Source organism: Triticum urartu, chromosome 5 (assembly GCF_003073215.2).
Source record: "Triticum urartu cultivar G1812 chromosome 5, Tu2.1, whole genome shotgun sequence".
Lineage (NCBI taxonomy): Eukaryota > Viridiplantae > Streptophyta > Magnoliopsida > Poales > Poaceae > Triticum > Triticum urartu.
The window spans coordinates 648,764,919-648,780,607 of NC_053026.1; the positions used below are offsets into that span (position 1 = coordinate 648,764,919).

Below are 15,689 nucleotides of genomic sequence, written 5' to 3' on the forward strand. Positions count from 1 at the left end.
TTTTCTTTTAGATAGCTGATGCTATACACTCATATGTGTAGACCTCAATTTATATAGGATAACACTTTGAAGATAAATCACCAGATGCGGTGTAGATCTCGCAGTAATAGAAAAACATAGTCCGACTTTTGTCAGTAGATGTTCATATCTCTATTACCTTATGTTATGCTATATTTTGGAAAATCACTTTGAAGGTAGTCATATGTCATCACGACATGATGTAGACCTCACAGTAGTAATGGATAATCTAGAAAATTTTGCAGTAGATGCCATCAATACCTTGTGATTCACAAATAAAATTTTTTTGGGTAGTCACATTTAATATTTCGAAGAGCACGTTGAAGGTAGTCATCTTATGAAATCACAAGATGTAGACCTCACAGTAATGATGGATAATCTGCAAACCATGCAGTAGATGCCATCAATACCTTGTGATTCATAAATAAATTTTATACTAGTCATGTTGAGTATGACATTTCATGATACTTCTCTTTTCTTGTCAAGATGTGCAAGACATTTTGTGACACAGTTGTTGCACTAATAATGTTCTAGAAAATAGGTCTAGAATATTCATTCATAAGATCAAAATGTAATGCAGAAGAACCTGAGGGTATATATTACACTACTGACAATGACCTGAGCATAGGTTTATGTACAGGCATAAAAACTTTTATGCTTGAACAGACATTTGACAGAAATCTGCAAAAAGAAATGTTAAGCCTGAGGGATTAACAAGAAGCGCAGGGCCTTTCGATTAATAATAAATACAGAAAGGAGGGAAACGCAAAACTGCGTATTCCCCAAATCCACATCCCGTGCGTGTGTGGATAGGAGTCAATTTCTTTCCTTCCTGTGCCTGCGTGGAATGGATTGGAATCAATTGATTCCTTCCTGTACGTGTGTTCTGGCCATGGTTACCGATGATGCCGCGTGCAGTGCGTTCCGCCTTGCGCCCCGTGGGCTGCCTCCGCCCGGGTTGGGGACCGCACTGCCGCGTGCCGGTCGATGATCACCGCCGCGTTGCCGCGACACATCGCGTTTGCTCCCGTCCTGTGCCGGCCGGGGGCCATCTCCATCGCGCTGCAGGGAGTGGGCCGTGCTACAGCGCGCGCTCCGGCCGATTGCCACCTGTGCCATCGGCTTGGGAGCCGCGTCCGAGGGAGGGCTGCGCGCCGCGCCGTGGTCGTGCTCCGCCTGAGGGAGGAGCGCCGCATCGGATGCTGCTTCGGAGAGGTGGAGGACGCCGTCCTCGCCAAACGTCGAGGTACGCTCGCTGGGGCTTCTTCCCTTCTTTTCTCTGTTTTCTCTGGATGTTTTGTTGCTGATAGTTGCGATGGGCGACGAGATCGTCATAGTGGACGATGAAGAGAGAAAAAAATGCGAAGAACAAGTTTGTTGGAGTTTGTTCCTCATCTTCTAGCCTTGTTCTTGATTCTGATTCTTCTTTTCTTCTTGATTGAGAATTCCTTCCTCTTTCTGTTTGAGTAGCGATCAATCCATCTCACCACGAGCATACGCCGGATGAAGCAATTTGCAAAAACAATACTTGTTATTAGATCCTTGATTGATTGCAAGAAGACAAAAACAAATAGAAGAATCTCCTGATCCAGTTTTCCTCTTTTGCAGAAGCATGTCTATTGATTCCTGGTTGATCGAATCGGCAGCGACTGAAATTCTCCTATGCTGAAGCCGTGCGCGCTGGATGGAGTCGACATCGCGAGTACAGGGGCAGACGTTGGCGCCGCCGTGACTAATGTCGCCATCCGCGCCAAGACTCAATGCTGCAGTCCGCCGCGCGAGATAAGGCCGGCAGCGCTGGGAATCGCGCGAGGCGTCGAGGAGGTCTGGCCTAATCGCTCTGTTAGGGCAAGGTGCTGATAACGTGTAAAGATAAAAAGAGAGAGCAGAGAGAATAATAGATGAACAGTTATTCTATTGATTGAAGATTGGGGTATTTATACCCAGTTTACAAGGCGGTTACAAAAGGAGGCAGTTGCCAAAAGTGGCACTGAGATAGCAGTGATTAATAGTTAATTAACCTAATTAATTAATTCCTAACATCAACTACCGTTTCAGTTGGCATTTGTTTGTTATTGCAGCCATTTCTTTGGAAAATATGTCAGATAATGTAAATGTAAAAAGGTAAAAATCCTGGTGTTGTGCAATAGCAACAAAGCAATAGCAGTTGTCAGCATATTACATCTATATCTATACCAATATAAAAAGACTTAAAGGGGCAGATCCAACAAACCCCGGCCGTCAAATCAATCAGATCAATCCAACGACTCAGATTGCTTCAATGATGAGCGTTCAACACGTTTAGTGTGCAGTTAATATCATACCAAATATTAATGCCAATGCTAATCACATAATTAATACGCAAATAATATTCTGCCTAATATTTACGTGTAATTAATATATTACCTAATATCAACGTGCATTGCACGTACACATTTACTAGTGGCTTGTAAACAGTTCGAAAGATTCAGGAAATTGCATCCTCCATGAAGTGGCTGGCAACACGGACAAGTTAATGCATATAATAATTCATTTTACAGCAAAAGCAATTTGGCCTGATAGAAACAGAAATCATCTAACAGCATCACGAACCACAGAGGAGTTGTACCGAATGCATCGGTAACATTCATTCAACCAGAGACCAGTTCGCTTCCAAAAGAAGCAGCAGAAAGTACAGGTGGTAGATAATCAAATAAGCAGGGACCTAAGACCTTAGTACCTAGCGAAGAGGACTTGGTCCTCTTGGTTGATCTGGAGATCTGGAGAAGCGGAGCCGAAGGAGACGCCGGAGAAGAGGGAAAGCAGGCCGGTAGGCCTAGTACAGTTTCCTTCCCGATTGGCATTAGGGGGGGCGGGGAGAGAGGTGTCATGGCCGTTGGAGAGGCGACGGAGAGGAGGAAGAACAGGACACAGCAGGGGAATGGGGCGCCATTTGGAAGGTGGGGGAAGGGGGGCGCCATGGGAGAAGATAGACTATGGAGGAAAACAACGGAACACTAGATAGACTATGGAGAAGGTGTGCATGTAGGTGCGCCGCCGTCGCCGAGCTTTCTTTCTCCGCCGGCCGTCATCCCGCTCCTGCTCTGCTGCTTACTTTTTTATTCTTTTATTATTATTATTATTAAACGTGGTTATCTGGTTGTTTTACTTCGAGCGCTTCTATGTTTTTTTTAACAAGTACAATGACAGATGTCCACATACGCTCACATATAATCACCCCTTTTTTTTTGAACAAAGCAAGGCACCTGAAAGGTGCCCAAATTTCCATTGACAGCTTATGGGGTCATTACAAGTTACAGGGGCAACAGACTGAAGAATAAGAGACAGAGCCCGAAAAAGAGGCTGCAATGGAGAAGCAAAGATAGGTTGAAAACTAATCAACCAGATGAACTGCAGCTTAAAGAAAAGACCACCAGTGCCGGTAGAGATGTGTTGTCATATGCTTGTGGTAACACCAGAGTCCAGCTATTCTTGCAGGCAGGAGGACCCTTGGTTTGAGTGATGTTTTTAGTAGCAATACACCTTGTGTAGTTGGAACCCTGTGCCAGAGAATTGAGCTAGAGAAGCCGCAACAGGACAGAGGTTTGTGTCATGAGATCTTGTAGAGCAAATCATCAGTGGCTGATCTGAAGCCTGGTATACCTGTTGTGCAAGATTGTGAGCCACTCCATTTATATTCCTGGAAATGTGGAACACCTGAGCATTTAGAATAGAATAAATGCTATTAAAAGAGGCTAATTCATTCCTGATATTCCAAGGTGTAGCAGGGTGGGAAATGGTCTTAGAAGCAGCAGCAGAAGCGAGAGGAAGACAATCAGTGAAAAAAGTAGGTTGCTGCACATTCAATTTGTTTGCAATAAGAGCAGCACAAGAAAGAGCCTTGGCTTCTGCATGAGTAGGATCTGTGGTTACAGGGGCAGATGCCTGAATCTGAATATTAAGCTCACCATGATCAATGGGAATAGAAAAGTAAATTCCAATACCTGTACCAACCTGTCCCCTCATAATACCTGGAATTTTTGAAGATCGAAAGGCCGCATCAGAATAAATTTTAGTCCCTTTAATGATGAGATCAGACTTAATAGTTGTACCCTGCAGAGGTATATGTTGTTTATTATTCAAACTGTCTGAAAAACTGTTGTACACTTGTCCCGACGCCAGTGCCTCAGCCTGCAACGCGCATTTTGTATTTGCAACCATGATGTGAATCCTGTTAGGGTGTACTTCCCTGCGCTCAAAAAGGAGCTCATTCCTTGCTTTCCAAATGCACCATAAAAAATTGAAAATATTTTGCATAGAAGCAAAAGGATGACCAGAATTAAGAAAAGAAGTAATGGCTGAAAGGAGAGAATCATGATTATGAACCAGAGTGTCGGATCTAATAAACCAAGGGTGCGCAAACCAGGCAGCTCTAGCAAAGTGACAAAGGAAAAAAAGATGGAAATCGTCTTCGTGATGCGCACATCTAGAACAAATTTGAGAAATATGACTGGAAAATTTACCTGCTCTCATACCAGTAGGCAGAGCTTTACTAAGAAGACGCCAAGCGAAAGTTTTGATTTTAGGGAACATGGAATTGTTTTTCCACAGCACTTTAAGAAAGTTTTTTAAAGTAGTGGCGACTTGAGTAGGAGCTATTCTAGGATGAGCATGAATGTCCTGTAAACAAATTTTATAAGCATGTTTAGGAGAACAGGTACCATTGGGAGCTAAAGGCCAACAAAGAAGATCTTCATTATCATCCTGAATAATATTGGTATTAATGATTTGAGAAGCAAGAGGTTCCCTAAAAAGTTGGCAGATGAGCTGATGATTCCAAGACCTAGCTTCTGTCATCTAAAGATCTTTAACTAAAGAGGGATAAACAAAAGCAGAATGTTGAGGAATAAGGTAGTCATGAATAGTATTCCAATTGGTACACCAAGGCATGCTTCATATAATCACCTCTGTGTGCACACCTTCAACATACTAGGCTGCCGTCATATCTTGAAGTTCACAAAGTCACAACAGATGTCTCGTAGAGAATGTCTCTTTTCATTAAACGCACATCACTGAAAAGTCTGAAAAATCGAGTCTAGGATTTGAATCCCGATGGATTTAATTCCATCAAGAGAAATCTTACCATCTAAGCCATGCTCATTCGTTTGAGCGCTTCTATCTTGTCAGCTAGTATGAGTATATTTGAGAATAATCTGATCAGTTTAGGTGTCACGAACATCACGAGACACATCTGCCACGTGGCCACGGCTCCAACCCCCAACTAGATCAATGTATCCCCGCTTAGAGTGCCAAGAGGGGAGCACAATCTGGTCGGGCCGAGGCGAAAGACATGGGGAAAGTGATGGAACCTAAACCGACATCTCTTGAGGTAGAATATCCTAAGCTAAGGGTCTAAGAGGGATGGCAACAATGACATAAGGTTTTACTTTTATCCAGGTTCGGGCTCCAAGCAAATAATACACAACATCTTGCTTGCATTTATTGCGTTGGAGTGGGTATAGAGTACAGGTAAACTATCACGAGATTGTAACTTGTTTTTTATAAGCTTGGCCCCTTGGTTTATATACGTACCGGGGATTCTAGAGTTACAAGATCCTAGTTAGCTACGTACCAGGAGGCAAAGTGCTCCACAGATCCAACATGGTGAGAGGTCTTTTGAAACTTTCTGACTATACATCATGAGCCACCTGATGTGGCCCAGGTCGGAACCGTCATGGGATACTCAGCCCGACCCATCAAGCCTGGAGTCAACATGGTGAGAGGCCCCCTAGCCAGGACACCATCAGTAGCCCATGAACCAGTTTTCAAGTTTGGACTCTCCTCGGCTCATTCGAGTTGCCTTCATCTTCAACCGGCTCATTCAAGTTGCCTTCATCTTCAACCGCCGGTCATGAACCTGGTTCGATGAAAGAATCCCTTTGCAGTCAAATCTTGACATCGAAATACATCCGAGGTGACCAACACCATCTTGGTCTCTGAGAAGTGTCAAAAGAATTTGAACCGAGCTGCATGTTGGAATTGGTTCCCGCGCTGCAGGTCCATGGGCATGAGGTATTCCCGCGCTCCGGATGTGATGGTTCTGGTTCTGAGAGCAACTCCAACGCAGGTACCCATTTCGTCAGCCGTTGTCCGTTTGGGTCGGCATGAAAAAAACTAGAGACCCAACGCGTCGACCCATTCGCAAAACGCGTCCGCTTCATGTCCGCGCCGACCCAAATTTACGACAGAAATGTGTCGGCGCGGACGCGAAGCGGACGCCTCGCGCGCCTTTATTTCTCGATGTCCACCGCGTCCTCACCTGGCGGCTGTTCAACTACCGCGGTCAGCTTAATTTATGATGACCGCCCACCTCAGGCCCACGCGTCAGCGACGGCGGTTGGCCTTTTTTAATCCGAGCATGCGAGGGGGTGGCGTCCTCATCCGCTCCAGAAGCCCCCCGTCTCCATCTCGCCACCCTCTGCTCCCCCGTCGACGGCAACCCTAGCCACCCCTTCGGCGCCACGGTCGACGAGGGCGCTGCTGACGCCGAAGCAGCACCGCGACTCCGCCTACGACGTCGACTCGCCCTATTGGGCCCATTGGTTCGCCTTCGAGCACGAGGAGCCCAGGCGGCGCGGCGTTCGCGGCATCTCGCATGGCTCCCCGCCGACGCCCCTCGTCATTTGCCACGAGGACCAGGCGGCGGAGGTCGCCTACCAGGCGGCCCTGGCGGCTGTCCTCCAGGAGAATGAGGAGGAGGGCATGGTGTAGGGAGGAGGAGGAGGAGGAGGCGTACGAGGCGCACATGGCGGGGGCCATGGCGTTGTCCGCAGCCGGCGATTGCGTTGTGCCGTCGCTAGCCCCACCGTCTTCAGCCAAGGCCGAGCCGGAGCTGACCCCCATCGAGCGCTACTCCTGGACCGGGGTGGTGCATGAGTGGGTCAGCGAGCCGGCAATCTGGATGGGGCGATGGAGGCGGCCTACCTTGAGCAATGGCGCCAGCGAAGGCTGGCCGAGGAGCGCCGCGAGGGCGAGTACCTCGAGCAGCTAGAGCATGACGCCGAGGAGGAGGCACGCCGTGCCTAGCCGGCAACGGCACAGCCTCCGGCAGATGACATCGCCAGGCTCTGGAACACGACGTTCCCTTGGGCCGGCCCGACGCCGACGCTGATCGACTTCACCGGCCCCGACGTCGACGAGGAGGACTCCTAGGGCAACACGCCGCCTCCTAGTTTAATCTTAATTAATGTTTTAGTCAATGTAATTTGGACGCATGGACTCTCGCCGGCCTTTGTGGCCGGCAATAATGTTTACTTAATGTTTTTCTATTTTTGAAATATTTGTGTTCTATTTTCACGTGAACTAAAAATTAGGTCATGCCAGTGTTGGACGCATGCGCCGACCCAAATGCGGAAGCAGACATTGGTGTCCGCCGGGCCGACCCAACGGACAAAAAACTGATAAAATTGTCGTCTGTTTGGATCAACGCGTTGGGGTTGATCTGACAGCGCAAACCGGTCATATCCACACTGGTGTCCTTGACCTGATGGTCAACATGACATGCTGACATGGCATGGAACCCACCAAGGTCACGTCACATCAAGAGGGATTGTGAGTGCCCAATCTAGTTTGTGTGCGTAATATTATCGTAATCACAGCCATAAATGTAGAATGATTCGATGTATTTCCTGGCCTTTGAACCATTCCACGATATGCGGCTCACCAACGATATGCGGTATGTTCACAGAGGACTGTAATGCAGGAAAAGCAGACAGCTCAATTCTCCAGTACAAGTAATCCATGGGTGCTCTGCCAAACATGCATTCTGATGGGCTAGAAAATATATTGAGGAATGAAGGCAGTTCCTTGCAATGGAAAATCCACAATAAAATCAGTTGTACTCCCTCTGTTCCAAAACAGATGACTTAATTTTGTACTAACTTTAGTACAAAGTTGGTATAAAATTGGGTCATCTATTTTAGAACGGAGAGAGTACTAGTTAATAACACCTTTATGTTCACCCTCTATAACAAAAGATAATTATGGGCTAACTTTTTTGGCCATCCAATCACTGGACTCATCTCCTTCCTGGGTTCTTGTGAACATCAATCTCTGATTACTTTTCAGGTTCACGTAATCAACCTGAATAAGAAAATCAACAGTATTAAGCAACACGATAGAGGCATATGAATCTGCAATAAGTATAACTCATTCTGTATTTTAAAGTATAAAGGCAGATACCGATATAGCGATAAGATAACTTAACCTAACCTTTTCTGGATCAAGAGTCAGAAGACAATAGGCATCAACTGGGCCAGCTGACGGATCGAGATGAACATCCGTAACGTGGTCATCATTTGCGACGGGGACCCCTGGAGATGGTCCTAAGTATTGCAATCTTGACTTTACTGAACTGGCGAACCAAGCTTTCTCTCGTTGCTGTGCGATAAAACAACCAATGTTGAGCAAAAGGATTATAAAAGAGCACTTAATATCAATGAATGCAGCTGTGCTGCTTCTAAGCATCACCAAAAGCTTTGAAAGATGAAAGTTGTGGAGACATTAATACCATGTTAAGCCGTCATATCTCAATGAGATGATCAAACCCTGTGTGTGAGAAACTATACCGAAGTAAACTAGCTACTAGAACAGTTATGTTCAGTTTTGTGCAAAACCAAATCTTCAATTACAGATATCATTTCATATGCAAGACACCTCCACTACGCAGAGCACAAAGCAGACTGTACTCAGCTCTAACCTGGAGCTTGGCAGGATCGGGACAGGAACCATCGATCACATCTATGATGCCGCTGATACGAAATTGTTCCCATGAATCGGTGAAATACCAGCATATCTGCAAGACATTGAATATCAGGCATTCCTCTGCGAGAAGTCGGCACTTGTGATGCTTAAAATGGTGATACGCAATTCTGCAAATTCTTCACATCCCCTACCTCGCCGAGGGGCCACTCCTTGATCTCACCAATCTGTTCGTTCGCAATTCGCACAACCAAACCAGCAAGGGAATCAGCGAGCAGCAAGAAAAGAACTATGTATATATAACAAGGTTAGAAAAGCACGGGATTAGTGGAAGCAACCTTGTTGCTCCGCGCATCCGTATTAATCTGAATCTTGTCGCAGTGTTCTTGGAAGCCCCTAGCAAGACCAAAATTCCAGGTCAAAACCGGTAAGAGATGGAGGGGGAGGGCAGGGAGCTACTCCCAGCAAGGCCGGCACCTGAACACGACGGTGCGGTTCGCCGGCCTGCCGCCGCCGCCCACCGTGGCCTGAAACGACGGACCGTCCGTTAGGGTATCAAGTTTTTCTCCCCAAAAGAAGGGGATGGGGAGGGGGACGGGGGATGGGAGCGTACGAGCTGGAAGAAGGTGGAGTGCTTGAGGTGCGCGTTGGTGTCCAGCGCTCGCTGCAGCAGCAACCTCCATGGGCTCGAGAGCGTCGACGCGGCGGCGCCACCGCCGGCCATCTCTGCCTGTCGCCGCCTCCTGCCGTCTCGCCTCACTCGCACTGAATGTTCGCTTGACGCTGGTTGATGCTGGGCGGGGAGATTAGCGCGGATGAGCGGCTAGGATCTCCCGGGCGATGTCCCGCCGGGCCCACGGGCCAGTGACAGTTAACGGGAGGTGCCTTATGCAACACTAATAAAAAAAATAAAAAGAGCTCGTACGATTGCAAAGGAGGAAAAAAAATACCGCACGCTCCTAACCCAATCTATCCCTTCTATCCCTAATCCCTAATAATAAAATACGGATTGACTCCGTGGGTTCACCGTCACAATACGCTTTCTTCCCGTGAATTTACGCTTTCAGTTTGCACAAGCCGCTGCTAACGAGATGGTACTAAAACAACGTACATGTCCGATTTTTCTTTCCGGCACGTTCATGGGCCAGATGGGTCGAGCTGAGCCTGCCTTTCTTTTCCCTTGTTCATTGAAAGTCTATATTTACCCGCTGCCACCCCTAAGTAAAAGAAAAAAATGTCGTCGTTTGGTATATTCACCCCGTGATTCAATCTAATCGATGCGGGTCAACGAGCAGGGGGGCGTCAGGCGGCTCCGGATCGAGCGACATCCGCAAAGGGCGGCGGCGGCGCACAGGCTCGATGCGCGAAAAGACGGTGGCATCCGGATCCAGGTGAGCGGCTTAGGGGTTCTCCGGGGCAGCGCCATGGTTGCTCCGATGACGAGGATGTGGCACTCCCCTTCTGGTGCGGCGCACGAGGGAAGGAGGAAGGGATCGACCCAAGACGGGGGCTGAGGCCGGCAGCGCCTTCTACACAAGCCTCACCAGTGGTGCCCGCTACACCTTCTCGCTCACCCCCGGCACCTTCTCGCTCACCACCGGCGTAATAGTCATCCTCGACGCCGTCAGCTCTGTACAAGGCACCAATCGGCATCTTCGACGGCCACAAGTTCTCCTACTATGCCTCCGTCGCCTCCGCCAGCATTGTTTGGGTGCGACGACATGGATGTCCGGCACCTCGGCCAGCAGCGACCGCGCCCATGGTGGCCATGCACGCTAAGCTACCAAGCACACAGCTCGATTGATCTATAGGAACTAGTAATAATCATGACTCAAAACCCAATAGGTCTACGTCCTTTATTCAAACATGACATCCCATCTTTGATGCCGCTTATCCTTCTTCTCACTCTCCCCGACAGTGATCTCGATGCTCATGCAATCACAAGCGTTTGAATATGCTTTCGCGAGGTTTTGCTGAGGCGTAGATGTGTGGTTATATATGATTTCTTTCTCCAGTCTGGTTTTTGCTAACGTATTCATTTCCAATCCGAATCGACATTGGTATGAAAAAAAATCGGATCATGTGTTGTTGATTAAGGTTGCATCTTAAATAGCATTTAAAAATTATTGAGACGCAAAATAACATCGTATTCAGATTCTATATAGTTTTTCTAATCAAATTTCATATATAACATGTTAAAATTGAAGTTAGGGTTTAAAAGATGGATATTATTCTTAAAGTATTTGATATGGATTGCGTGTTGATTACCAGAAACAACAGGAGATTCTCTACAAACGCGAGACATTTTCATGATCTCACTTAAATCTAGATTGTGGTTTGTTTATTAAAAAAATAAGGGTTCTCTGCAAAAGCGAAAGACTTACTTAAACTTGTACTGTGGGTTGGTTACCGGAAACATCAGGGGATTTTCTACAAAAAAGGCAACGGATGAGCAAAAACAATCCTCTCTTATTCTTAGGTATAGATTTGTTAGTGCCACACCGGTTATGGGACTGTTTTGTTAGGGGATAATCCAACTCTGGTAAGCGACCGGCGACAACAGCGAGTAAGTGACTCGCTCTGACGGCGATAGTGGTCAGTGGTCTAGAGACCTTGATATAATTCTTTTTTTTGGAGGTGCTTTGTATTTCTGATGAACTTTTATAATAGGTTTTTTTTTTTGCAAACAGTGAGATGTTCGTAGGGATATATAATGGATCATGGGCAGTGTGAAGCCATATGTGACAACCTGGATCAAGCGAATGAGAAATTTTTGAAATGCCATTTTGAGAAAACAGAGGAGCAACACATGATCAACTGGGATTTTTTTTCCCAAATCATTGACTAGCGCATGTATTTAGTTGGTGCTACGGGTCATGGCATCTCCTTTAAACGAAATTAGACTTGCTCCAATGTTGGAAATATGCCCTAGAGGCAATAATAAAATGGTTATTATTATATTTCTTTGTTCATGATAATTGTCTATTGTTCATGCTATAATTGTGTTATCCGGAAATCGTAATACATGTGTGAATACATAGACCACAACACGTCCCTACTGAGCATCTAGTTGACTAACTCGTTGATCAAAATATGGTCATGGTTTCCTGACTATGGACATTAGATGTCGTTGATAACGAGATCACATCATTAGGAGAATGATGTGATGGACAAGACCCAATCCTAAGCATAGCTCAAAGATCGTGTAGTTCGTTTGCTGTAGCTTTTCTGAATGTCAAGTATCATTTCCTTAGACCATGAGATTGTGCAACTCCCGGACACCGTAGGAGTGCCTTGGGTGTGCCAAACGTCACAACGTAACTGGGTGACTATAAAGGTACATTACAGGTATCTCCGTAAGTGTCTGTTGGGTTGGCATGAATCGAGACTGGGATTTGTCACTCCGTATGACGGAGAGGTATCTCTGGGCCCACTCGGTAATGCATCATCATAATGAGCTTAATGTGATCAAGTGGTTGATCACGGGATCATGCATTACGGTACGAGTAAAGTGACTTGCCGGTAACGAGACTGAACAAGGTATTGGGATACCGACGATCGAGTCTCGGGCAAGTAACGTGCCGATTGACAAAGGGAATTGTATACGGATTGATTGAATCGTCGACATCGTGGTTCATCCGATGAGATCATCGTGGAGCATGTGGGAGCCAACATGGGTATCCAGATCCCACTGTTGGTTATTGATCGGAGAGTCGTCTCAGTCATGTCTGCATGTCTCCCGAACCCGTAGGGTCTACACACTTAAGGTTCGGTGACGCTAGGGTTGTTAGGAAGACTTGTATGTGATTACCGAATGTTGTTCGGAGTCCCGGATGAGATCCCGGACATCACGAGGAGTTCCGGAATGGTCCGGAGGTGAAGATTTATATGTAGGAAGTTGTCATACGGTCACCGGAAAGGTTCGGGGGCATATCGGTATTGTACCGGGGCCACCGGAGGGGTTCCGGGGGTCCACCGGGAGGGGCCACCTCTCTCGGAGGGCCTAATTGGCTGTAGAGGAAAGGGGAACCAGCCCTACATGGGCTGGCCGCATCCCCCCTTGGGCCCATGCGCCTAGGGTTGGGGGGGGGAACCCTAAAGGGGGCGCCCCCCTTGCTTGGGGGGCAAGCCCCCTCCCCTTGGCCGCCGCCCCCCTCTAGATCTCATCTAGAGGGGGCCGGCCCCCTTCCTCCTTCCCCTATAAATAGAGGGGCAATGGGAGGGCTGCACACAACATCCAAGGCGCAGCCCCTCCCCTCCCCAACACCTCTCCTCCTCCGTAAGAGCTTGGCGAAGCCCTGCCGGAGTACTGCAGCTTCACCACCACCACGCCGTTGTGCTGCTGTTGGAGCCCTCTTCCTCAACCTCCCTCCTCCTTGCTGGATCAAGGCGCGGGAGACGTCCTCGCTCCGTATGTGTTGAATGCGGAGGTGCCGTCCGTCCGGCGCTAGGATCTTCGGTGATTTGGATCACGACGAGTACGACTCCATCAACCCCGTTCTTTGAACGCTTCCGCTCGTGATCTACAAGGGTATGTAGATGCACTCCTCTCTCCCTCGTTGCTGCATGACTCCATAGATTGATCTTGGTGATGCGTAGAAAATTTTAAAATTCTGCTGCGTTCCCCAACAGTGGCATCATGAGCTAGGTCTATGCGTAGTTACTATGCACGAGTAGAACACAAAGCAGTTGTGGGCGTCGAAATTGTCAATTTGCTTGCCGTTACTAGTCTTGTCTTGATTCGGCGGCATCGTGGGATGAAGCGGCCCGGACCGACCTTACACGTACGTGTTGGGGAACGTAGTAATTTTAAAAAAATTCCTACGCTCACGCAAGATCATGGTGATGCATAGCAACAAGAGGGGAGAGTATGATCTACGTACCCTTGTAGATCGACAACGGAAGCGTTTGGTTGATGTAGTCGTACGTCTTCACGGTCCGACCGATCCAAGCACCGTTACTCCGGCACCTCCGAGTTGTTGGCACACGTTCAGCTCGATGACGATCCCCGGGCTCCGATCCAGCAAAGCGTCGGGGAGGAGTTCCGTCAGCACGACGGCGTGGTGACGATCTTGATGTTCTACCGTCGCAGGGCTTCGCCTAAGCACTGCTACAATATAACCGAGGTGGAATATGGTGGAGGGGGGCACCGCACACGGCTAAGGAACGATCACGAAGATCAACTTGTGTTCATGGGGTGCCCCTTGCCTCAGTATATAAAGGATGGAGGAGGAGGAGGCCGGCCAAGGCAATTGGTGCGGCCAGGATGTGGAGTCCTACTAGGACTCCAAGTCCTAGTAGGAGTCCACCAAGAGGGGAGGAAGGGAGAAGGAAGTGGAGGAGAAGGAAAGGTGGCCGGCCCCCTTTTCCCTAGTCCAATTCGGACTAGAGGGGAGGGGGGGCGCAGCAGCCCCTTGGCCCTTTCTCCTCTTCCCACTAAAGCCCATCAAGGCCCATTGCTTCTCCCGTTACTACCCGGTACTCCGAAAAATACCAGAATCACTCGGAACCTTTCCGATGTCCGAATATAGTCGTCCAATATATCGATCTTTACGTCTCGACCATTTCGAGACTCCTCGTCATGTCCCCGATCTCATACAGGACTCCGAACTCCTTCGGTACATCAAAACTCATAAACTCATAATATAACTGTCATCGAAACCTTAAGCGTGCGGACCCTGCGGTTCGAGAACAATGTAGACATGACCGAGACATGTCTCCGGTCAATAACCAATAGCGGAACCTGGATGCTCATATTGGCTCCTACATATTCTACGAAGATCTTTATCGGTCAGACCGCATGACATCATACGTTGTTCCCTTTGTCATCGGTATGTTACTTGCCCGAGATTCGATCGTCGGTATCTCAATACCTAGTTCAATCTTGTTACCGGCAAGTCTCTTTACTCGTTCCGTAATACATCATCTCACAACTAACTCATTAGTTGCAATGCTTGCAAGGCTTATGTGATGTGCATTACCGAGAGGGCCCAGAGATACCTCTCCGACAATCGGAGTGACAAATCCTAATCTCGAAATACGCCAACCCAACATGTACCTTTGGAGACACCTGTAGAGCACCTTTATAATCACCCAGTTACGTTGTGACGTTTGGTAGCACACAAAGTGTTCCTCCGGTAAACGGGAGTTGCATAATCTCATAGTCATAGGAACATGTATAAGTCATGAAGAAAGCAATAGCAACATACTAAACGATCGGGTGCTAAGCTAATGGAATGGGTCATGTCAATCAGATCATTCACCTAATGCTGTGATCCCGTTAATCAAATAACAATTCTTTGTCCATGGTTAGGAAACATAACCATCTTTGATTAACGAGCTAGTCAAGTAGAGGCATACTAGTGACACTCTGTTTGTCTATGTATTCACACATGTATTATGTTTCCGGTTAATACAATTCTAGCATGAATAATAAACATTTATCATGATATAAGGAAATAAATAATAACTTTATTATTGCCTCTAGGGCATATTTCCTTCAGTACGCTTACGTGAGACTGGTTCCACCGATTGACATGCACTAGTTGCATAAGGTGGCTGGCGGGTGTCTGTCTCTCCCACTTTAGTCGGATCGGACTCGATGAACAGGGTCCTTATGAAGGGTAAATAGAAATTGGCAATTCACGTTATGGTTTTGGCGTAGGTAAGAAACGTTCTTGCTAGAAACCTATAGCAGCCACGTAAAAACTTGCAACAACAATTAGAGGACGTCTAACTTGTTTTTGCAGCAAGTGTTTTGTGATGTGATATGGCCAGAAGATGTGATGAATGATATATGTGATGTATGAGATGATCATGTTCTTGTAATAGGAATCACGACTTGCATGTCAATGAGTATGACAACCGGCAGGAGCCATAGGAGTTGTCTTTATTTATTTATGACCTGCGTGTCAACATAAATGTCATGTAAT

At 47.3% G+C, this 15,689-nt stretch overlaps 1 protein-coding gene across 1 annotated transcript; it reads right to left on the reverse strand.

Moving 5' to 3' along the window:
• Positions 1-7,823: 7,823 nt before the first annotated feature.
• LOC125506465 (pyridoxine/pyridoxamine 5'-phosphate oxidase 2-like) lies at positions 7,824-9,562 on the reverse strand. The gene is made up of 7 exons (XM_048671274.1): positions 9,371-9,562; positions 9,235-9,284; positions 9,096-9,153; positions 8,952-8,984; positions 8,756-8,851; positions 8,269-8,436; positions 7,824-8,139 (listed from the first exon to the last, which is right to left on the reverse strand). The coding sequence occupies exons 1-7, from the start codon at positions 9,479-9,481 to the stop codon at positions 8,038-8,040; spliced, it is 618 nt and encodes a 205-aa protein (XP_048527231.1). The 5' UTR covers positions 9,482-9,562; the 3' UTR covers positions 7,824-8,037.
• Between the last annotated feature and the right edge of the window lie 6,127 nt (positions 9,563-15,689).

Coding starts and splice junctions, on each gene's coding strand:
- LOC125506465 (XM_048671274.1), bottom strand. CDS start 9,481: ATGGCCGGCGGTGGCGCCGCCGCGTCGACGCTCTCGAGCCCATGGAGG. Junction 8,852..8,951: donor AGGAGTGGCCCCTCGGCGAG/GTAGGGGATGTG, acceptor AATGTCTTGCAG/ATATGCTGGTATTTCACCGA. Junction 8,140..8,268: donor TGACTCTTGATCCAGAAAAG/GTTAGGTTAAGT, acceptor TTTCTTATTCAG/GTTGATTACGTGAACCTGAA.